A 25,838-nucleotide genomic window follows, 5' to 3' on the forward strand; every position below is an offset into this window, starting at 1 on the left:
CACAATGATAGGGAGGGTCAACTTGGTGGGGGTGTGGCACTTTATGTCCGGGAGGGTATAGAGTCCAACAGGATAAAGTTCATACAAGAGACTACATGCTCAGTAGAATCTATATGGGTAGAAATCCTATGTGTGTTGGGTAAGAGTATAGTTATATGAGTATACTACCATCCATCTGGCCAAAATGATCAGATAGATGATGACATGCTAAGAGAAATCAGGGAAGCTAACAAATTTGGCAGTGCAGTAATAATGGGAGATTTCAATTACTCCAATACTGACTGGACAAATGTAACATCAGGACATGCTAGAGACATAAAATTCCTGGATGGAATAAACAACTGCTTCATGAAGCAATTGGTTCATGAACCAACGAGAGAGGCAGCTATTTTAGATTTAATTCTTAGTGGAACACAGGATTTGGTGAGAAAGGTAACGGTGGTGGGGCTACTTAGCAATAGTGATCATATCATGATCAAATATGAACTAATAACTGGAAGGGGGACAATATGTAAATTTACAGCTTTAACATTATATTTTCAAAAGGGAAACTTTGATAAAATGAAGAAAATAGTTAGAAAAATATTGAAAGGTACAGCTGCAAAAGGTTAAAAGTATACAACAGGTGTGGACATTGTTTAAAAATACAATCTTAGAAGTGCAGCCCAGATTTATTCCATGCATTAAAAAAGGTGGAAGGAAGACAAGATGGATTACTGGCATGGTTGAAAGGTGCGGAGAAAGAGGCTATTTTAGGCAAAAAAAAAATCCTTCAAAAATTGGAAGAAGAATCCATCTGAAGAAAATAGGAAAAAGCATAAGCATTGTCAAGTTAATGTGTAAAACATTGATAAGGCAGGCTAAGAGAGAATTTGAAATGAAGTTGGCCACAGAGGCAAAAACTCATAATAAAAATGTTAAAAAATATATCTGAAGTAAGAAACCTGAGGGAGTTTGGTTGGACCATTAGATGACCAAGGGGTTAAAGGGGCTCTTAGGGAAGATAAGGCCATTGCAGAAAGACTAAATGAATTCTTGCTTCTTTGTTTACTAATGAGGATGTTGGGGAGATACCAGTTCCGGAAATGGTTTTCAAGGGTGATGAGTCAGAAGAACTGAACCAAATCACTGTGAACCTGGAAGATGTAGTAGATGTAAAGAGTACTAAATTACCTGGACCGGATGGTATGCACCCCAGGGTTCTGAAGGATCTAAAAAATGAAAATTTCAGACCTATTAGTTAAAATTGAAATCCAATTTGTAACCTATTACTTAAAATTTGTAACCTAGATCTGAAATTTTAAAATCATTCATTGTACCTGAAGACTGGAAGATGACCAATGTAACCCCAATATTTAAAAAGGGCTCCAGGGGCGATCCAGGAAGCTATAGACCAGCGAGCCTGACTTCAGTGCTGGGAAAAATAGTGGAAACTATTCTAAAGATCAAAATCACAGAGCATATAGAAAGACATGATTTAATGTACACAGTCAGCATGGATTTACCCAAGGGAAGTCTTGCCTAACAAATCTGCTTCATTTTTTTGAAGGGCTTAATAAACATGTAGATAAAGATAAACCAGTAGATGTAGTGTATTTGGATTTTCAGAAGGCGTTTGACAAAGTTCCTCATGAGAGGCTTCTAAGAAAACTAAAAAGGCATGAGATAGGAGGCAATGGCCTTTCATGGATTGCAAACTTGTTAAAAGACAGGAAACAGAGAGTAGGGTTAAATAGTCTGTTTTGACAGTGAAAAAAGGTAAACAGTGGAGTGCCTCAGGGATCTGTATTTGGACCGCTGCTTTTCAATGAAAGGAAGACAATAATTTGCAGATGATACAAAATTAATCAGAGTAGTTAAATCACAAGTGGATGTGATATATTGCAGGAGGACCTTGCAAGACTGGAAGATTGGGCATTCAAATGGCAGATGAAATTTAATATGGACAAGTGCAAGGTGATGCATGTAGGGAAAAATAACCCATACTATAGTTACACAATGTTAGGTTCCAAATTAGGAGTTACCACCCAGGAAAAAGATCTAGGCATCATAGTGGATAATACATTGAAATTGTCAGCTCAGTGTGCTGCAGCAGTCAAAAAAGCAAACAGAATGTTTATTAGAAAGGGAATGGTGAATAAAACGGAAAATGTCATAATGCCTCTGTATCGCTCCATGGTGAGACCGCACCTTGAATACTGTGTACAATTCTGGTCGCCGCATCTCAAAAAAGATATAGTTGCGATGGAGAAGGAACAGAGAAGGGTGAGCAGAATGATAAAATGGATGGAACAGCTCCCCTATGAGGAAAGGCTAAAGAGGTTAGGGCTGTTCAGCTTGGAGAAGAGACGGCTGAGGGGGGGATACCATAGAGGTCTTTAAAACATAAGAACATTCCATACTGGATCAGACCAAGGGTCCATCAAGCCCAGCATCCTATTTCCAACAGTGGCCAATCCAGGCCATAAGAACCTGGCAAGTACCCAAAATCTAAGCCTATTCCTTGTTACTGTTACTAGGATTAGCAGTGGCTATTTTCTAAGTCAACTTAATTAATAGCAGGTAATAGACTTCTCCTCCAAGAATTTATCCAACCCTTTTTTAAACACAGCTATTCTAACTGCACTAACCACATCCTCTGGCAACAAATTCCAGAGTTTAATTGTGCATTGAGTGATAAAGAACTTTCTCCGATTAGTTTTAAATGTACCACATGCTAACTTCATGGAGTGCCCCCTAGTCTTTCTATTATCTGAAAGAGTAAATCATGAGAGGTCTAGAATGGGTAAATGTGAATTGGTTATTTATACTTTAGGATAACAGAAGGACTAGGGGGCACGTCATGAAGTTAGCAGGTAGCACATTTAAAACTAACTGGAGAAAATTCTTTTTCACTCAACGTACAATTAACTCTGGAATTTGTTGCCAGAGGATGTGGTTAGTGCAGTTACTATAGCTGGGTTTAAAAAAGGTTTGGATAAGTTCTTGGAGGAGAAATCCAGTAACTGCTGTTAATCAAGTTGACTTTGTGAATAGCCACTACTATTACAGACATCATTAGCCTGGGATCTACTTAGTGTTTGGATACTTGTAGCCTGGATTGGTCACTGTTGAAAACAGGATGCTGGGCTTAATGGAGCCTTGGTCTGACCCAGTATGGCAATTTCTTATGTTCTAACAGATCCAGTTAGTATTTACTGAACTTATATCTTTGTGTTAGCATCTATACCCAACTTCACATAAAAATCTATGGAAAAGATAGCCTGTTTTGGTGTGTGTGTATATACATATGCACACATATATACACACACACGCAAACTCTCTGTATTTTATATCATGTATAGATATCAACATAAAACATTGTCAAAATACATACAAAGTGCTTGTAATGAAACAATGACACTTGCAATAGAGCTGGAATTCAAGAAAGATACTTTGTGAATTGCAAATGAGTCACATGGAAGATACCTTCATTAAAAAGGGGATACAGCTGAATCTCAGTCCACAAGAAAGGATACTTTGTAATTGTTTCACAGGACTGTTGTTCCAATAATGTTTCTGTAGTCTCTGTTCTACTTCTGCTATATCCTGTATTCTCTCTGACCTTACAAAGGTCTCTGTTTCTCCGTCCAGGCTTCCTCAGAGGAAAATATTCATAAAGTATCTTTCTTGAAGTCCAGCACTATTGCAAGTGTATCATTACAAGCACTTTGTATATATTTTGACAATGTTTTATTTTGATGTCGTATACATTTATTTTATTTATTTAAAGCTTTTTTTTATACCGATATTAGTAGCAACATCATATCGGTTTACATTGGAACTAAAGGCTGAGAAATTTACAAATAACAGGTTATGGGGATGGGATGAAAGGAACAAAGTTGCAAAAAGGAACTAGGAAAGCAAGCAGAAGACTGCTGAGTTCAAAAGGCATAACAGTTGCAAAAGAACAACGGAACAATATACAGTAGTAGTAACATGGTGAAACAATGTAACAAACTGATATACGGCGCTATGTTATAAATGCATTATTATACAGAGAGTTGAGAAGCAGTGTGAATGAGGAATGACTGACTAGGGCAATTAATAAATGTGTGTGTGTTATTGTGCCAATTTTATGTTTGAAATATTTTTGAATAGTTTAGATATTCTTTGCCATTGTATAATAAAACTTGCAACACTAATCATCTTTCAAATCATATAAAACAGTAGTGGTGTTACCCTATTTTAGGGGTTCTCTGACATATATATATTCGCACACATATATACAAACATACACATATTATATATACATACATCCAATATACATACATATATACATATATATTATATTGGATCTAGGCTTTAAATAAAATAAAAATATGTGGGTACTTAAAATAGTATATGTCAGAGATATGTCTTTCTGAAAATAAGGCCCATAATGCTCCATAAAAGTCCACATCATTCACTGACTTTCGGGCCGATTCAGTAAAGTCCGCGGGAGAGCGTGCGCACAGGCCACTCTCCTGTGTGCACGATTCAGTATGCTAATTAGGCCCGGCGGTAAAACCAGGTAAAAGGAGGCGCTAGGGACGCTAGAGCATCCCTAGCGCCTCCTTTTGGACCAGAGCGGCGGCTGTCAGCAGATTTGACAGCCGACGCTCAATTTTGCCGGCGGCAGTTCTCGAGCCCGCTGACAGCCAAGGGCTCGGAAACCGGATGCCGGCAAAATTGAGCGTCCGGTTTTTGACCTGACAGCCACGGCCGACTTCAAATTTTTTTTTATTTTATTTTTTTACTTTTGGAAAGTTTCGGGACCTCCGACTTAATATCGCCATGATATTAAGTCAGAGGGTGCACAGAAAAGCAGTTTTTACTGCTTTTCTGTGCACTTTCCCGGTGTGCTAATTTCTGAAAGTAAAATGTGCAGCTTGGCTGCACATTTTGTTTTCTGAATCACGCGGGAATACCTAATAGAGCCATCAACATGCATTTGCATGTTGCGGGCGCTATTAGGTTTGGGGGATTGGACGCGCGTTTTCGGCCCCTTACTGAATAAGGGGTAAGGGAAAACGCGCGTCCAATGGCTGGTTAACAGTGCACTCCGTCGGAGCGCACTGTACTGTATCGGCCCGTTTGTTGGCAAACAGCATTCAATAAATTTCCATATAAAATGTTTAGACAGATTGATAGTGAACTGAAGTCCTACTGAAATCTTTCCAGACTGGAGAGATTGTGATTATTTTTGCTGTGTTTTACATCCTGAGCAGGGACTCATCTTTAACTATTTACTTCATCACTAAATAACACACATTTAGTACTTTTATATGCCATGAATGTAAAAAGTGATAAAACTTCTTTTGAGTTTGGGTGCATTTTATCGTTTTTCAATTAACATATGAATACAAGTTCATTGATCTAAAACTGAGCTAGCATAAGCATTACTTGTTCACTGATCCGTTATCACATTACTAGCAGATTGAGTTTAATCAGGTTCTACTGGTTTTTCGATTACACACATTATTAGACAAGCTTCAATTAATTTGGCCTGTAACAGCTCCATCTTATTACAGCAGGAGCTAAGAGAAGTTTGCAGGAGGTACAGCAGTGTATTTAATGTCATACTTGTTCCATCACCCAAATAAACTGAGCAAAACTAAACCGCATCCTAAGTGCACTGTACTTACTAAATGTATACAAAGAAGGTATCTAGATATAGCACTCAGAGTATATTAGAGGCTCTCAAACGTATACTAGAGAACCTGATAGTATTTTGTTGCTGTAAATTATGAGTCATCTGCTTCTTTCTGGGTTGGAAGCAATGTTGCTAATTAAGAAAATAAAAAATAATCAAAATATAGTTTTAAGATCATATTGCAGTTAATCCACTAGAAAGATTCTATACACATTGTGCACTAGTAAGATAAGTTCATGCCCCCCTCTCAACGTATATGCATACTGTAAGAAATGTATATTTAACTGAAAATTCTTATTATCAGCAGACCATCTTCACCTTTCCACATTCAATATTAAAAGTTCAGCACTTAGGTGCACATCTTAAACCAGGCCAGATTTTGAATCCTGTTTTCCCTTCAGCTATGTCTTTTGAAGCTTCTAAATGCATAAATCCAATGGAGTAAATTTTTAAGAGAGTTATGCACATAAAAGTAGCATATATCAGATCAATTTTTAAAAGCCATTTATGCACAATAAAATCTTTTGAAAATTCAGCCCTATGGATTAAATTTTCAAAGGAGTTATGCATGTAAAAGTAGCAATTTTCCAAAGCCCATTTATGCACGTTAATCCTTTTGAAAATTCACTGTTTAGTTCCTGCACAGAAGGCAAAATATTTCTGCCTTGTTAAAATGATTATGATTGATCTACCCTCTTTTCCTGCTCTGTTTTTATATTTGCCCATGACAGTTTTAAAGTTGCTAATTTGGTTTTAGTAAAAGAAACCTTTTAGGTTTGAACAATTTTCAGTCCTTTTTTATTTTCACAACACAAAATAGTGTTTTTCATAATGTGAAAATATTTCTGCAACTAATTCTGTATTTACATAACTGCACAAAACTAGATAACTTGGCTATACAAGTACCGATTCTGGATTCTAAATATTTAACTTATATAACCTGCTACTGTTAAATTCTTTAAAAACTCACTTAAGCAATTATTGCTATTAAAAAATGAGCTTTTTAGAGAAGCAACATGAGGGCCTTATCAGGGTACAAAATTTGTATTTGTTACATGCCACAAAGCAGATGCTTTTGGAAGGAGACACCTAAATTTTAAGTACATACTTATATTGCTTGATGAATTATTCTACAACCTGTGTGGAGCACTTCATTTCCTCTTAGCATATTTTAAGTTTCTTAAAGTTTCAGTATCTGGTTTTAGCTTCATTTTTAATTAAGCAAAAGTTTATTTTGCACATAAAAAGAGATGAACATTTCCAGAAGCAATAAACATGGAAAGTTTCAAAGACATTCTATTCAGCTATCTGAAATGGTGCCTCTAGGTCCACAATTACATACAGCTTTGCTTTTGCTCACATTTCTACTGTAAAACAAATTTTGTCCCATTTCCAGAAAACCAGCAGTTATGGTACTTATACATAGATGCTGATTGAGGTGAGCTTTATTTTCTTGCTTACAGAGTCTCTCCCATTTTATGCAGCTACTAGAGAATGATGAAATGCAGACGATAAAATACAATTCAGGCACAGGCATTTTCTGGGTGTGTTGCTTTGTTTGATCGTTGTATTTTGTCACTATATTCATAGATAGCTGAACAATGGGCCAAAATAAAATCCTGGCAGCCTTGTTAGGAATTGGGAAGATATGCAACATACTAAACTGGAGCACCACCAGACTTCTCACCTGACTAATAGTACAACATGCTGTTGACCTACTTATTCAACAGATGTAATTATGGACTCGCTTAAAGAGAAACTAAAGTCTTTGTTACTGCACATGTAACAACGACAATAACATGACAATCATTTATCCTTAATATACAGAAAAAGTGTGCTGCACACAGTAGATACTGCTGGGGCCTGCAATGTAAAGTGTCACTTAATTAAAAAGCTTGCTGTTTTCAAACTGCAATGTCAAATGCATCTGTGCTGGTAGCGCCGTAAGGATCCCCTCCCCCTTTTTTTTTAAACACATTAGAACATTTTTATTCATCCTTATTTAAAATGTACAATCTGGGTGATGGTCTTGTGTCTGGACTAGGTGGTCTAGGGAAAGATGACCCCTATTAACATTGGAGCATACTGAATGCTTTGTTTCCTGGTTCATCTGGGCAATAATCTTGGGCTATGGAAGGGAGGTTAGGAGGGGCTTTTGCTTTTTTTTTTTTAAAGCCTTTATAATACAGATGAAAATAAGCAGAAATATTTGAGGGGGGGGGGAAATTTTGGAAAGAATTACAGTTTTTAAATGTTCAATCCACGTCTAGTACCAAAGTGAATGAAAGCTACTATCAGCTCCAGCACATTCATATCAACGCAACAATTATATGAACTGCTGTGGGTTGAGCAAAATGCATCCTGTGAGAGAAAGAATATTTGTTCTTTGAGTTTATGATTTGGTTAATGTTCTTGCTCAGCAGTTAATGACATAATCTTTCAGATATTGTTGCAGATATGAATAGTAATGTAGATCAGAAATTACAAGTTTTGCAATATTTAATTAGGTACCAAATCAGTGATTATGAATATTTTTAGAAACAGTATTTATGAACACATTATCCCAATCAAGACAATTTCTTAAAATTGTACTCTGAATTTCGTAATTAGGAATATTAGTCAAATTAGCTCAAACCACTTCTAATCAGCATCTACGGGCTTGAGTACAGTCACTGATTAGTTAGCTACTTCTGTGACATATATAATGGATGTGAAGTAGAAACAGTTCTAGGTATTCTGCCTGATTGCTTCCCAGCTTAACTAATCACAATTCTGTTCATTGCTTTTGTTTCCTAAAACTTACAGCAACCTATTCTCAATTACTTTTTGTTTAGATAAAAGTTTGCTGTGCTGTTTGATTTTGTTCAAGTCAAGAATCTACTCATTGTTTCTGTAGTTAACATATACTAATCTTAAGTAGAAACAATTTTATTGATATTCTTAAAATAACTGTGATATTGACTGGACACCGAACTGGATGATTCTTCATAACAATTGCTGAATGTGGTTTTTTTTTATTTCAAAGGGGTTTTTTTTTGTTTTGTCTTGTTTTTTTTACAGGGGGGGGTGGCGCATCATAGTGGCATTAAATAGCCATGCTCAGTTTCTGCCCAAATAAGATTTCCGCTAAATTTGTTTCCTCTGCATTCTTTATTCCCTCAAAATGTTAGGGAAAGATGTAAATATTTCCCTCAGAGCCCTTGCCTTCTCAGAGGCAGTGAGCCATCACTCCTTTGTGGTACCTGTGCTGGATATGTGGAGGGTGGATCCCGTTGCTGGCATCAATGAGGGAGAGTTTTTGCCAGCTATGGACGAAGCATCTCTCAGACCCTCAATGATCGATTCCCGATGGCAGTTTGGAGTTCCATTCCTGATGCCTTGGAGTCACAGCCTGGTGAGGTCATTTGACAGGCAAGATCAAGGTTGCAAATGGACTAGGAACTGCTGTTACGGAAGATCAGGAATTGGCTGGAGGTACTGCTAGCATTGCAATGTTGGATGCTGAGGCTTCCGCCCTGAGAGCCAGAGGTGATTTTTCTTCCCATGGAACAACTACTTGCCAGCTACGCTTCTTACTCCAGAAACTGGCGATAGTCACTTTGGAGGCACTGTGAGACGACGGGGTGAAGTTTGGGACAGCCCTTTCTGGATGTGCAATGAAAGTAAATGTCATTTCTAATAAATTTGAATCTTTGGTTTTGGACAATGCTCAACAACAAGAACTATCGGGGAAGATCTCTTTAATGGAAAAGGACATTCATGCGGTTAAAAGTGTTCAGGTTTCCCTTATCCAAGATTGCGGGAGTATTCACAGGAGAGTGGAATTTGTTGAAAACAGATTGAGACATTTGAACCTTCTTTTCTGGTGGGGGAATTATGTGTTACTTTAAATAGATACCATATAGAAATTTTGGCTTTTTTTCAAGAATCTCTCCCACCCATCAAAAAGGTTTACATTTTACCTGCTGATCAAATGAATCAAAGTTTGTCAGATCTGACTGCTTTCCTGGAATCCTCAACATATGAAGTTATAAAAAGAGCAATCTTATTATGATTTAAATTCTGTAATGAAAAATTATTTTAGGAATGTGTCTACTCAATTTATGGTCAGATTGTAAAAATATTTCCTAATCTGTCTAGAGCCACACAAGAAAGAAGAAAACGCTTATTTTTAATGAGATATCCTTGCAAGTGTATTGTCAAGTTTAATAACGATTGTTTTGCATTTTATGTAGCGGAACAGTTAAAAACCTTCATTGACTCTAAGAGACAATTGGCTCCATTGGGGGTCCCCTAATGTGGTGCCTATCTAGTTGGATATATAATTTATAATGCAAATTTTCACATGCTATACTGTTTCTTCATGATATTTCTTCTTCTTTTCTCCCTTTACAATTCTCCTGTTATGAATCAGAAGGTGGACCCCTGTTCCGAGGTAGAGTCAGCGCTACCTAAAAGGAAACAATCCCCTTAGGTCTCTACCATCGAAGGGCGAGGCCGAATGCTGTAGCTGTGAATGAAGACTTCACCCTGGAAGCTCGTAGGGACCCGGCCGCTGGGACTTAGGAGACTTCCCCTGAAGACTGAAGAAAGGTCTGGATGCAGGCGCCTTCTGCGGGCTGTGGGTTCCAGATGGCTGGCGCCTCCAGCAGGTCGTAGTAGTCTTGAAGAAGGAGTCACAGAGTAGTTCAGAGCCGGTCCGCGGGTTCGGTACACAAGAGGGGTTGAAATCCAGTCCAGGGTCAAATCAGGAGAAGGGTCCGTAGCCAGTCCAGGAGAAATCAGGAGAAGGGTCGCAAGCCGTAACAGGATCAAGCCACGGAATCATGAACGCCGGTCCAGAGGTCAGAAGCCAAGAGTCAATCCAATGGAGCAGGGAAGCAGAGCGGGACGAAGAACCAGGAACAAGAAGCTCAGGACTAAACCCAGCCAGGAACCTGATACCAAGGCAAGGTCTGAGGATCAGACCTTGTCTTAAGTACAGGAAGTCAGGGGAGGAGTCTCAGAAGGAGCCATGACTATTTCCTGTCATGGCTCCTTTAAGAATACTCATCAGCCGCGCGCGCGGCTCTAGTGGAGGCAGAGGGGGGAGGAGCTGACCCGGCCGAGGAACCATGTGGCCGAGCCTGGCCGCGGCAGCAGCCACAGGGGAAAATCGGAGAGGGATGCCTGCTACCACAGGAGCCCTTGACGACGCCTGATGCCTCGGGTAATTATATTCACCATGACCGCCGGCCCGACCCAGGTTGCGGCCCGCCTCAGCTGACAGCCATGACAACCCGGCCCCTGTCGCGGGCTGCTGCGGCCGGCGGTGCTAACATCTCCCCGCAATTTTCAAAAGCCCACGTGCTCGAGTACGTGGACTTTTGAAAATTGCTTACAATATATGCAAATTTCATTGTCCTTAGGATTTACTTGCTTAAGTGCACTTACTCCAGTAATGTCTTTTGAAAATTGCTACAATAGTAGGTACATTTATGCGTGCTTCTCCTTTGAAAATTACTCCCTTGGGGCGGATTTTAAAAGGGTTAGGCGCATAAGTTACGCCCGTAATCCTTAAAAACCCCCCTGTGTGCGTCGAGTCCATTTTGCATAGGCTCGGCGGTGCGCACAGCCCCGGGATGCGCGTAAAGTCCTGGAGCTTGCTAAGGGGGCATGTTGGGGGGGGGCGCGCGACGTTCGGGGCGTTCTGGGGGGCGTGGTGCTGGCCCGGGGGCGTTCTGGGGCGTGGCCGAGGCCTCCGGACCAGCCCCCGGGTCAGGTGATGGCGCGCCAGCGGGCCACCGGTGCGCGCGGGTTACACCTGCCTCGAACAGGCGTAACTTTTGCGATACAGGTGGGGGGGGTTTAGATAGGGCTGGGGGGGTTGGGGAAGGGAGGGGAAGGTGGGGGGAGACAGAAGGAAAGTTCCCTCCGAGGCCGCTCTGATTTCGGAGGGGCCTCGGAGGGAACGGGCAATGCGCGCTCCGATTTCAGAGCGGCCTTGGAGGGAACGGGCAGCGCGCGCAGGGCGCAGTGCACCCCCTTGCGCGCGCCGACCCCGGATTTTAAAAGATACGCACGTATCTATTGAAATCCGATGTACTTTTGTTTGCGCCTGGTGCAACAAAAGTACGCGCTCGCGCTTTTTTTTTTTTAAGTGTACCCCTTAGTTTTTATGGAATTTTTGCTTCTTCTTAAATATTTTATTTCACATCAAATTTCTGTACAAAGTAGATACTTTGTGTTAAATTTGTAAATTCAATAAATATTTTTTAAAAAATAAAGATGTTTTTACAGAAGCTTTTTTTGTTTGCATTTGACAAATTCTTGTAGACCAAAATGAATCTAAAACGTATGAACATAAAGTTGAGTTGATGTAGGGTTTGACTAAAAGAAAGGCCTTTCAAATTCATGAATAATCCTGGGAAAAATCTCTTGAGTTTTAGGATTCTATTTTCAATTATTTGTTTACATGGAAAAAATAAACTAGTCTTGAAAATGAGGCAAACTCTACAAGGTTTTGCCACAAAAGAGCCTACTACAGACACAGTAGAGTACTTTTCCATCAAGATCAGTCAAAACATACAAATAAACCTTGCAGGAGATTTCACTATGCACAGCATTCATTCAAATAATGAATTTCTCCTTCAAAACATTTTCCTTTCTTTTTACTTTGGCTGAACTCTGGTCATTTTCACATTATCAGCTTAAGGGTGGTTTTCATGATTCAGAAGTTCACGTGACATGAGAGGTAGAACCATTTCAACACATTTTACTCACACTGCTTCTTACATTTAGCTGCAGATGACTAACACTTCTAGAGGATGGGATAGATGACATCAGAAACTTATGTGTGTCAAGCTAGGGATGAATAAGAACCAATAAAATCATATTATCATACTGGGGAAGACAAAGAGCTGCTGAATGGTGAACTTAATCTAAGCATACAAAAGTGAATATAAAAAAAATGGGGAGAAATATTTCCCAGAAGTGAGCCGAAATCCTCCAAAGCTTCTTTTTTTTAAACTTTATTTTTATATTTTACAAAAAAATATTACAAGTAACAACTTGCAAGAGACAATAGAGCTCAAAGTTTCTGACAATCACTAGAACCAGTAAAATCAAAGGATGTTGTCTCTGCAGAATGGCTAGTAGTGGCTTTCGGTAACATTTTCCAGTGACGGCATCCTTTAAAGATTTCACTTGTTCCAGCGACCATAAGCAGCTTGGGAGGATGTCGGATCACTTGTAAGAAGTATTTCTCCCCCCTTTTTTTATATTCACTTGTATGAATTTATTATTATTATTATTATTATTTTTTTTTTTTTTTACTGTTTAGCACATGAAAATGAATAAAAGCAAGTTTGCTTACCGTAAACGGTATTTCCGTAGATAGCAGGATGAATTAGCCATGCTGTCATGGGATCTGTCAATCAGGTCCGTGAAGGCGGAGCTTGTCAAAGCAGAGATTAGGTTTTGTTCTCTGTGGCTACACGTGTGTTCCCACACAGGAAAGTAACAGATTCTCCTCAGTCTGTAATTAAGCTGTAGTATAGTCGAAGAGACGGCGACTGCCAGGGAGGTGAGTGGGTCAGCATGGCTAATTCATCCTATCTACGGAAACACCGTTTACGGTAAGCAAACTTGCTTTTTCCCGTTGATAGCAGGGCTGAATTAGCCATGCTGTCATGGGAGTCCCAAGCTCCCGATCACGTTGTTTATGATATATATTTATTTGTACGTGATCATTAACAGTGTGGCAGTCACCGTGGACAAGAGGATAGAGATTGCAGGATTGCTTGCCCTATCTTCACATCAGTGGCTGCATGTTGATGGAGCGATGACCATGTAGCTGCCTTACAGATGTCTATGGGTTGAATGTTCCGAAGATGTGGCAAGGAGGCTGCTACTGCCCTGACCTGGTGAGCCTTAGGTACCGAATGCAGCTGTAGATTCTGTTTGTTGTAACAGAAGAGGATGCACTGTGCTATCCAGCTGGAGATGGTGCGTTTTGCCACTGGTAGTCCAGGTGCTTTTGGGTCAAAAGAGACAAATAGTTGGGAAACCCGGGATTCCGATTTTGTCCTCTCTTTGTAGTATGCTAACGATCTTTTACAGTCTAATGTATGTAGTTTTTCCCTATCGTTAGAGTGAGGTTTAGGGAAAAATATGGGTAGTTCTATGGTTTGATTGAGGTGGAATTGAGAAACTACCTTTGGTAAGAAGGACGGGTGTGTTCGGAGAACCACCTTCTGGTGATAAAACTGTAAATATGGAGAATAGTGGACTAAGGCTTGTAATTCACTAACTCTTTGTGCTGAAGTGACTGCAACCAGGAAGACCACCTTCCATGTAAGGTATTTAATGTGTGCCGAGTCCATGGGTTCAAACGGGGACAGCATGAGCTGTTCTAGAACTATGTTAAGGTTCCTCGGAACTGGAGGTTTAGAGATCGGGGGACGAAGGTGAGTTAGCCCCTTAATGAAACGGGATAGTAAGGTGTGATTGGATATAGGAAGATTGTTAACTGGTCTATGATATGCCCCTATGGAACTAAGATGAATTCTAATGGATGATGTCGCAAGACCATCTGCGTATAGTGTATGAAGATAATCCATGAGTAGTTCAGGTGAGGCAGTCCCAATGGTGGTATGCCTTTGGAAGTGCACCAGGTAGAGTAGCATTTCCATTTATAGCTATAATTTTTCCTCGTTGAGAGTTTCCTGGATTCTAACAAAATGAATTGTGTGGAAGTGGAAACTCCTTGTTCTGTTAAATGGATCCTCACAACCTCCATGCCGTCAAGTGTAGAGATGTATGTAGTGGGTGGAGGAGCGTTCCTTGCTCTTGGCAAAGAAGATCTGGTCGATTTGGTAGCCGAATTGGGTCCTTGATGGATAGATGGAGAAGGAAGCTGTACCACGGTTGCCTCGGCCAGGCCAGGGCTACGAGTATCAGTTGAGCCTTGTCTGCTATGCATTTCTGAATTGTCCTTGTTATGAGTGGTATGGGAGGAAAGGTGTACATGAGGCCTGTTGTTCACGGGATGAGAAACGCATCTTGAGCAATTCTGATGTGGCTGGGACATATCGAGCAAAAGTTTGGAACTTGAGAGTTGATCTCCGTTGCGAAGAGATCTATCTCCGGCGTTCCCCATTGAAGGAAGATGTCTTGGGTTACTTCCGAGTTGAGTGCTCACTCATGAGGATGAAATATGCGGCTTAGCCTGTCCACTCTCGTGTTTGCCACTCCCGGCTGGTAAGTTGCGTGCAAATGTATGCAATTGTGTGAGCGTGTTCGAAGATTGTCAGGGTTTCTTGCAAAGGGAGCATGAACCGGACCCTCCTTGTTTGTTGATGTAAAACATCGCCACTTGATTGTCCGTGTAGATCATGACCCTGCGACCTTTCAGGTGGTCCTGAAACACTTGTAGTGCATTTCGGATCGCTCTGAGTTCTAAGATTTATCTGTAGGGCTTGCTCTGAGATTGTCCATAAACCTTGCGTTTCGTAAATCTCGAGATGAGCTCCCCATCCCTTGCGAGACGCATCCGTGGTTAAGACTGCGTTGTGAGGGGGGGACCTGAATAAAGCCCCCTTGGACAGGGTGGAATCTAGGAGCCACCATGTGATGTCCCTGTTTCATCCCGGCAGTGTTAAGGGTTGTGAGTGTTGTTTCCATTGACGATTTAGTCTCCATTGCAGGCGTCTCATGTGTAGCCTGGTGTTGGGAACCGTGAAATAGCCGCTGCCATGTGGCCTAGTACTACTAGAACCTGTCTCGCCAAAGGTCTCTGAGTGTGATCAACCCATGAAGAAGCTGGCGCAATTGTGTTACTCTCTCAGTTGGGAGGAACGCCCGGTTGCAAGTAGTGTCCAGGCATGCACCTATAATTTGCAACGTTTGTGTTGGTTGAAGATGTGATTTCTGAAAATTGATCACTAGTCCCAACTCTTGAAGACACTGTATTACTGTGCGGAGGTGGGCTATCAAATCGTCCGGAGTCGAGGCGAGTATGAGCCAATCGTCCAGATATGGAAAAATAGTTATACCCTGTTTCCTGAGATGAGCCACCACCACAACCATACATTGGTGAAAACTCTGGGTGCCGCCGGATAGTCCGAAGGGGAGAACCTTGTACTGGGAGTGGTGATGCTTGTAGAGGAAGCACAGGTATCGCCACGAGGATGGATGGATTGTAATGTGTGTATACGCGTCCTTCAGGTCTATCGAGCACATCCAATCATTGGGTTGGATTAACGGCAGAGAATGAATTTTAAGGATACCATCTTGAATTTTTCCTTGATCAGGAAGGTCCAGTATGGGACGCAGTCCCCCCCGATTTCTTGGGAAATGAGGAAGTATGGAGAATAGAACCCAGAATTGTGAGCTTTCGGGGAAATAGTTTTATCGCTTGCTGCTGGTAAAGCAAGGCGATCTCCTCCACAAGTTGTGGTTGCGTTTTCTGAGGTAATCGAATTGTAAAGTGGGGTAAGTTGGGTCTTGTTGTGAATTGTAGTTGGTAACCATGTCGCACAATTTCTAAGACCCATTGATCTGATGTTATCCATTCCCAAGCTGTTATGCATGCTCTGATCCTCCCTGGCGGGTGCTTGCTGTTGTGATGGTGGCTGGGGGACTAAAAGACTGTGTTGTCTTCACTGGGGCGGTAGGTTGTTGGGCTAGCTGTCTAGCTGATGGTGCAAAATTCGAGCGTTCAGCATCGCATTTTGATAGATCTTTCTTCCAAATTCATCTAACGACCGGTGGTCTTTTCCCGGTGGGTAAGAGGTATGGGTCTTTGTTCTTTTGGATCTTTGCATCGCTGACTCAACGACTATCGATGCATGTGGCAACTGGGGCATCGTGTAGGCAATGTTTTCCGCATTCTAAACTTTATGTCCATTTTCCTTGACACCGCTGGAAGAGAAAGGGGGTTTTCCCATGATTTTAGTAACACATTATGTAAAACTTCTTGAGAGGCGAAGAGCCGTGGGCTCCCCTGGAGTATCTAAAATTTTTAACAGACCTATCATCTCCGCGTCTGGGATCGTTCTCCTTCCGAAAATCTAGATGTAAGATTGTACCCATCTTTTCTATGAATTTCGGGTATGTTAGGTTCTTCAGGCAGCGAGTATGGTCTTTGCGGTTGGTCAGGGTGGATCAGATGGGTATCCCATTGACGAGGATGGGGAAGATTGTGGAGAATCTATTTGCAGTGGATTTTCCAGGTCTGAATGGGAGAGAGTGTACTATGTTCCCGAGGTGGTGATGCCGGGTTCTCGGTGTAGGTTCCCTGTAGTCCGGGGAACTCACAGGGTCCGTAGGCATTTGGAAGGAGGATTGGAGAATCTCATAAAAATGCTGCCAACGATTTGAGACAGTTGCAAAAAAGCTGCTTTTGGTTTGTGATGACATCGCCGATTTAGGCCGCCCGTGCGGGGGATGACAATACATCCGCTGAGTGCATGGTCGGATGTGAGTCTGATCCTTGCGATTCTGTGGATGTTTTAGAAGAAGGGATATGCACTATCTCCCTACTTGATCAGGAACTACGTGCCCGAGAAGAATCTGAATTTGAAGGACTTAAGTCCCAAGTAGTTGGTTTTCTGCCATGTCTGTGTCCACTGCGACTATCCATAGAAGATGTTCCATGTTATCTTTTGCTCCGATCTCTGTCAGGCGAAGAAAGTTTTCCTGTGTTTTGATGTGTGTTTCCGGGTTCTGGGTATTGAAGACCTGGACCCGTATGAACGGTTAGGTGAGGAGTCAGAGGTTGAATAAGAGACCGTTGGGGATTCATGTCTCCGTTTCCGTGTGGGTGAGTTATAGCACCCGGTGCATATTTCGACTTTTGCGTCGTATGAGAATATTCGTCTCTCGGCGCCGTGTCTCTCTGCGTCTTGTCTCTTGACAGTGTGTCTGTCGGCGCCAGTTCCTTCCACACCGTATTGTCACTCGGCGCCGTGTCTCTCTGCACAGTGCCTTTCGGCGTGGTATCTTTTCGGTGCCCACAGGTTCTGGCGTCATTCTCGGCGCCATATCTCTCAGTGGCCGCATGGGACGGCTGCGCAGTATGCTCCGGCGCCATGCGCAAACCCTGGCACAGTTTGTGTCGGCGCCATGCGTGGACCCCGTGCTGCCTGTTTCGGCTTTGAGCGTTTTGGCACCGTATCCTCTTGCACCCTGCTTTGTTCCGGCGCCGTATGTTTCGATGCCGTGTGTATCTTTGAGCCGCGGGCCCCCAGGTCACCTGACTTTTTTAACTGTGACTTCTGCACCTTTTTGTGCTGCGAGGACGGTGCCAGTTGACTCGCCGAGGTGGAGTGGCTCAGGTCCCTGAACTACTACAGGTCGAGGACGTCGAGGTTCTTCCTTACCTCTAGGCCTGGAGGGGGTTGGATCCCATGAGGCAGCCCTCTTCAGAATTGGGGTCGGACTCCAGGCAGGGCCCGGGGAAGATCTGGGCGACATTTTGGCACAAAATTCGCACTCTGCCTGGTTATGCGACGTACCGAGGCACCGATAGCACAAAGTGAGTCTATCTGTGAGGACACTTCCCACATCGACAGGGTTTAAACCCCAATTGTTTTTTCGACATTTCTATCTGTATTTATTTTTCTGAGGAGAAAAACGCTCCCGCTCGCGGAAAAAACAGACTGAGGAGAATCTGTTACTTTCCTGCGCGGGAACACACAAGCAGCCGCAGAGAAGAAAAACCTAATCTCTGCTTTGACAAGCTCCGCCTTCCCAGACCTGATTGACAGATCCCATGACAGCATGGCTAATTCAGCCCTGCTATCAACGGGAAAACTATATATATTGTCTATTCCAGTTGCATTTTTAACTGCCATAAGATACCTTAGTAGTACACAGCTTCAGCTACATCATCAGTAAATGTAACTTTTTTCTACATCCTGTATCCATTCTGAAAAGTTTTAGAAGTCTGCAGTATCAAAGCTATCATCTTATGAAGAATTTGCTTTTCAGACGTGGAAGTTTTTGTGCAGAAAAAAATACACTTAGCAGAGGAGCAAATTACTTTCTCATTTGCTTTCATTAAATTATAATTTATAGTGCTCTCAATTTCGCTTTTTTTTTTCTCAGTGCCTCCATATGGCCTTTTGATGTCTAGTGCTCATGGATTTTCTATAATTATGCTCGATGCTTGACTTGTTATCTCCACATGCAGAGAACTGTTACTTCATCACAGTTGACTTTTCATTTTGAATTCCCAAATGCACCAAGTTTTTACTTCAGTGCAAACTGAGCACCTCAGTGACTTGTTCAATTCCTGCAATGCATTTTATCTGGTATATGCATATTCTGAATATCTCACAATTTTCATATTGCATTATGTGTAGTCATTATGCCTTTTTTGTTTAACACAACAGGGGTCATTTTAAAGAGAGAACAGAGATTCTCATAATTGTTGAAAGGGATGAGTTCCCATTTTACTTTAATATATTCTGCATTATGCATGTAATTATAAACATGTATTTATTTTCTTTCAAATTCATTTTTGGACTGGATTCTTTTAGACATTCTATTATCAAGTCAACTGGGGCCATTCTTAAGTTTCACCAATACAGAATAAGCTACCCTCTATATCTAGGGATCATCAAACTTTACAGTTGCTACAGATGAACACAGGCACACCATCTTCCTAAATACAAATCTTCTGCCAGGCTAATTAAGCTAGTAAAAAATAACATATCAAGCGGATTGTACTTGTCTACATTTAGTGGCCCAGTGGTTGATAGGATTTGCTAAATGCAGTAGTAATAAAAATGCCAATTTAGAAAGACTATAAATGAAATGACTGTTAATGAATTACACACAATAACTAATCAAAACCATACTCTTCATTCCCACCAACCCACAACATTGTGGTCATCTTTGACTCTTTCCTGTCCTTATCTGTACATATCCAAAACACTATTAAAATATATTATTTCTTCCTCTGTATTATCACCAAAATCAGTCTTCTTCCTTTCTGAATAAACCACCAAAACACTTATCCACTCGCTCATCAGCTCCAGCTTAGACTACTGCAACCTGCTCAATCTCACATCTTCCATTGAACCATCTATCTCCACCACAGCCTATTCAAAACTCAGCTGTGCTACTTATTTCTCTAATGCTGTTACAGCCATGTAATCCCCTTCTCAGGTCACTACATTAACATTGCCAACTCTAGATTCCACACTTTCCACTTTGCCTTGCCGTATGTCTGTAGCAATCTTCCTAAGATAGTGAGGCTCGCCTCCTTATCTGGGTATATACATGTCCTGTCTACAAACATTTTCCGAGACTGTTTTAAACTTTAATCCTTGGCTCTTTCTGATCGTATCAGCACACAACCAGAGAACCTCATCAGAAGTACAAAAAATTAAGCACAGGAATAATAAGTATTTAAATGGAGAACAATACTTCAGTTCACATACAGCTATAATGCTTAAGCAAAATCTTCAGCAATGTGAAAATCAAACATAAGATCTGAAAAACCTCCATGTTTTATAACATGTAATATAATCATGTCTCTGCTTTATAATACAGTAGTGTTTCTTATTAGATATTTGGTAGGCATCAATCATCTTTAATTGTTTGTGATCCATGTTAACAAAACACATCCTGAAGCAGCCTTTGGTGAAAATCTGGCTGAGTTGGTTTGTTTGTTAAATCCATGTATGTTCTCTTGGAGTGATATTGTTCAGATCCATCTATCAGATCAATTTTTCTATAAGATAAGTATAATTTGCTTTTGGATTTGATGAACTATGTTTTGGGCTTGATGAGCAATATATTTTAATGAGCACTAATAAGAAGTACCGCTTTACTATGAAGACAAGGCATGGTTGTACTGCAAGTTACAAAATACGGAGGGTTTTTCAGACCTATGATTGATTTTCACATAGCTGATGGCCTTTGCTTAAGCATTCCAGCTATGAATTGAGGTCTTTTCCTCTGTTTTAAAAAACACTCATTGTTCTTGGGCCTTAAATGTTTTGTACTTTTAATGAGGTTTTCTGGTTGTGTTTTTGAACTGATTTTAACTCATATACCTCATTTTGTCCTTCTGATAATAGTCTTGATGATTTTAACCAGGGTTTACAATAATAATGTTTCCTGAAACCTTTTGTCTTGTTTGCATTTCTTGATTAGATTGCAAGAGCCACATGTATCTGTGCAGTGCTGCATATGCCCAGCAGCTCTATAGAAATGTCAATAAGAAAGACCACATCACTGCCCACCCTCATTGATCTCCACTGGCTTCCCATTCACTCACGAATTATTTACAAGACCCTCACCCTCATCACAAAAGTATTACTAACGAACACTACAACTGGCTAAACCCACCCTTCCTCCCTCGTACCTCCACAAGACCCCCCGTGCTTCCCTCCGTGGAACCCCCTTATCCCCCCCTCCATAAAATCCACTAGACTCATCTCCCACCACCAATAGAGCCCTTTCCCTTGCAGGCCCCTCCCTCTGGAACTCTATGCCTCTTGACCTACGTACCGAAACCTCCACACCTACTTTCAAAAAGAAACTCAAAACCTGGCTTTTCCTCCAAGCATACCCCCTTTCCTCATCAGCTCCACCAACTAACATGCTAGCCCAACCCTCATCTCTCTCCCACATCCCCCGTTCAGGTCCTACACCCAACACCCTCCCCCCTCTAATGATTCATACATTTTTGTATATAACAAGTGTACATATTTCTCCCTCGAATCCCAATTCATATCTTATCCCCATGTGTCTGTTTGCACCCTCCCCCCTGCCCCCCCATTTGTCTCGACTACCCCCCTCCATCCCTCCCTTAGTTATTTAGTTATTTATTCTGTTACTGCGTTTATGTTATACACCGTTCTCTGTAAAGGCTACGCCTATATATCTTTTGTTGTAAGTTACTTGTAAACCGGCACGATGTGCAAACGGTTGCCGGTATATAAAATTAAATAAATAAATAAATAAAATAAATAAAATAGTAATAGTAGTTTAGTTTTGATGAAAATTTACCCAACAAGGAATTCAAATCTACTAGCCTATTAAAAAAACAAAACACACACAAATAAAATGTTATGGTTTCGCTTGCTGTGCAGCCTCCCCTCCACCAGGGGTCCTGTAGGACAGTGGTTCTCAACCTTTTTTCCATCACGACACACCTGACAGACCATGCTCACACATGTGTGACACACTGCTCATTACAATTCACGGCAGAAATAAAAAATAAAGGCCCAGTATTATTTTTATTAAGAATGACACAAGGGAAAGATACATATTCTGTCTGAACAGAAATTGCATAAATAGTAAACATCCCACAGCAAAACAGCACCAATGTCCAGCACTCAAAACAGTAACCACCTTACCTAAGAAAAGGCAACACTGAAAATATTACACCAGGCCTTAAGACACCAATACATCTATTAGGAAAACGGACCAAGCCAGGCTGCTATAGAGCCCTACACAGTAACTACACGCCAGCAGAAAACCTCACCTGAATCACGTGCTGACCCTCACCTAACAAAGAATAAAGAGACCAAAACGCATAACTAGAAGCATGCAGACAAAAACTGAATGGAAACCGCAACAAGCCCGGGTCTCTGTATGCAGTGTTACAAAGGAAAAAGAGAAAAATCACCAGTCCTTATAAAACAAATCAAGAAATATAAAATCAATAGCAGCAAAACCATACTAACAAAAATAATTATTTCGAAACAGCTGATGAGTGGAATATCCAATAATTAAAAACTCTTATCAAAAATGTCTAGATATCAATAAAATATTTCAAAATAGCAGACACAAAGGCCCAATAATGAAAAATAATAAGGATACAAAAAAATGTTTTGCTCTGCATACCTGGGAACATTTGATATCCAGGTGCCCTGAGATTGTTTTGAATTAGCAGGAGGAGAGTTGGTATGCTTGCAACTTTCTCCTCTCTCTCAGTCACATACCAGCGCTCTCTCTCACACTGGCTCTAAATAGCTCACATATACACATGCTTTTTCTCTCTCACTTATACAGGATCTTAATTACACATTTACATACATGCTGTCTGCCTCTTCACGCTTACACATACAGGCTTTCAATCGTACACATACATGCTGTCTTTTTCTCTCACATAAACTCTCATTCACATGCGCTCTCTCTCTCTCTCTCATTTACACACAGGCTCTCAATCACATACTCACATGCTCCCTCACCTAAACCAGCTCTCAATCACACACAGACACACATTGTCTCTCTCTTACTTATACACACAGGCTCTTAATCATACATACACACGATTTCTCTCACACACAAAGGATCTCAATCACACACGCATACTCTTTCACACAAACAGGTTTTCAATCACAAATTTACACATACAGGTTCTCAGTCATATACTTCCAATCATGCTCTATCACACCCATACTCTCTTTTACATATACAGGCCCCAATCATTCACATACATGCTGTCTCACTCATGCACACACTCACAGACAGCACCTCAAATACATATGCTTGCTCATTCACTCACTCTCCCCCTCCCCCTCGAACTAGCAACAACAGCAGCCTCTTCCATGTCAACCCTAAAAGCAGCAGCAACCTCCTTCACTTTCAGCCATCGTGGAGACCCATCGGCCACAAGGGTTGACGTTGTTCTTCGTTTTTCTCCGAGCTGTGCTGCTCATTCCTCAGGCCGCGGCTCTCTTCTCTTCTTCGGGCCGTCGCTGCCTGCACTAGCATGGTCTCTTCTTCCCGCGCACACACCTGCTGCTCATCACTTCCTCTTCCGAGCCGCGGGGTGGGAAGAAGAGAGCATGCAGGTGCTGCTGACTCCTCTCCTGCTGTGTTCCGCCTGGGCTTTCAGCGTTTTAAGCCCGGGTGGAGGACCTATATTGCTCGGGTAGGGGGAGCAGCTGGGTCAGCAGGGGACCGGGAAGTGTGGCGACACACCTGCGTGTGCTAGGCGACACACCGGTTGAGAACCACTGCTGTAAGACCTGTGAGAATTACCTAATACTAATGCAGGTGGGAAGAAGCCATGGCTGCCCTGAGAACACCTTACACATGCATCTTCCCTATCATGTGCATTTAACCTGAACATATACATTAGCAACTTAGCATATTCATTAGCAACTAGAATATATCAAATGCTATGCATCTGCACTGGTGGCCCTTTTCAGGCTCAGTACTGTGTGTGTGTGTGTGTAAGCATTTTTATCAAAATGGTTAAAAAATGACGATGTGCAAAGGAATCAATGTTATAAAGCCAGCAGTGACCGGAAAAATATCTGAAACAATATAAAATCTAAATCTTAACATTAACTGCAGTCATATCAAATTACAAATCCCTCAAACACATACAATTCAAGGAGAAACTATAACAACATTTATGGAAATACAGAAACTCAATTCCAGAGCACTGATTTTTAAATGAGGTTATCACTGCCTTTATACACCTGTTAACATGCAGTACTTGCTACATAACATAGTCTGTAGGCCTTGTGCATTCTAGCAGTCTTACCTGGCATAGCATGATTGAGGTCCCCACACAACACAAAGAACTTGGGTTTAGGGTTTAGCTTGTTAAGGGCTTGCACAGCTTCTTCTGTTAATCTGATCTCCTGCCCCCATTCATCTCCTCCATTATCACAATCGCCAACTGACCAGGCTTTCATCAGACCAAACTGTGGATCCGCTCCCTGAATGAAGTAGAAAGGGCCTTTCCACTGAGATTCCTCATCTTAGAAAAAAGAATGAAGAAAAATACTTTTAGTGTTTTAACATTTTACAAGGAAAATGTACGCATTGGAATAGTTAACTAACAACTATTTTGCTTTCAGTTAAAGTCCCAAGTGTACGTCATCAATTTCTGATTCAGTGCTAAGAATTCTGACATATTCTACTAACAGTATAGCAGGGACATTTTGGTTGCCAGACTAAAGGAAAAAAAAAAAGTGTTGTGCTCTGAAAGCAGTGAAGTACTGTTTGTTGAGAATTGTGTTTACACTAGTAAAATGATCTGTATGGCTTATAATATTCCTACTATAATAACTGCATTTTCAATTATTTTTTGTTTACAAATTAACAAATGCTGAATTATGAGTATTTACTGAAATATACTATCCTAAATATGGTTTCATAACACACAATGGACAACTTAATTTAGACTTTCTCCTTAGAAATATACAGATTTCTGTGTTATCACAAAAATTAAAATAATTTGCTTGACACTTTTTAAAGACTATTCTGATAGAAAATGGAGTGCCTATTACTATTAATTAGTGATTCACGATGTGCAACACTAAACTTTGCTGCAAACAGAAAACATAGAAAAATTCAATAGTACTGATTTTTCAAAACAGGCAAATAAATATTATACATTTGACCTCTATTCACCATGAAACTGAAGATACAAATCTTGATATCAGGCAGCATGCTTTTTGCATATGAAACTCCTTAATTGGCCAAATGGATTGCTCAATTATGGGTTTTCAAAGCTTAAAGAACTTTGTGCTTAGTTTTCCAAATGACCCAGGGTCACAGACAGACTAAGCTAGTCCTAGTTAAGCTTGTCTGCATGTAGGGAACCATAGTTCCACTTTTCTTAAGGACTATATTAAGACAATAAGATGGACGTTCAAAACCAGAACTTACAGAACAGTGCATTTTAACTCAGCGCTACTGCACCTTACCCGGCGCTGCTATTTTTGTGGGTGGGATAGTGAAGTGCTTCTGTGGCCTGCCAGTCCCGCCCCTTTGCCAGCATCTTCGCTCTCTTGTTAATTAATTGGTTATGCTGGGGTTACATTTGGTTTTGTGCATATAATGTTATCATGTTTGATTTTATTCCATTCATACAGGGTAAGGGGCGATATGACTATTCCAGTAGCAAAGAAGCCATAGGATCATTCAATGTTACCTAATATATGGTAGTTTCCCAGTACAGTCTGGGTGAAATTCAATTATGAAACCTTTGATGCACACATATACACACACATGATCCATAGGTGACCACTAGCCCTTTTCACAGCCCCCCCCCCCCCCCCCCCCCGGCTCAGTAGGTAAGAAATATGAAATAATGCTTTATGTTAGTTTTAGAATATAAGGCAGATCTGGGGTTCTTTTTATTACAGAATCCTGGCACATGGAGGATGATGCACTACTGTTGAATCAATAATGACTCCGG

General features: G+C 41.0%; 1 protein-coding gene across 2 annotated transcripts in view; it reads right to left on the reverse strand.

Annotated features, from left to right (window-relative positions):
* CPPED1 (calcineurin like phosphoesterase domain containing 1) overlaps positions 1-25,838 on the reverse strand; it is a 127,604-nt gene that overhangs the window by 91,471 nt on the left and 10,295 nt on the right. For both annotated transcript variants that reach the window (XM_029577106.1, XM_029577105.1), the window contains exon 2: positions 24,174-24,392. In XM_029577106.1, coding sequence (XP_029432966.1) covers positions 24,174-24,392 — 219 coding nt within the window. The remainder of the gene's footprint in view (positions 1-24,173; positions 24,393-25,838) is intronic.

The sequence above is a fragment of the Rhinatrema bivittatum genome, chromosome 14 (assembly GCF_901001135.1).
Source record: "Rhinatrema bivittatum chromosome 14, aRhiBiv1.1, whole genome shotgun sequence".
Taxonomy (NCBI): Eukaryota; Metazoa; Chordata; class Amphibia; order Gymnophiona; family Rhinatrematidae; genus Rhinatrema; species Rhinatrema bivittatum.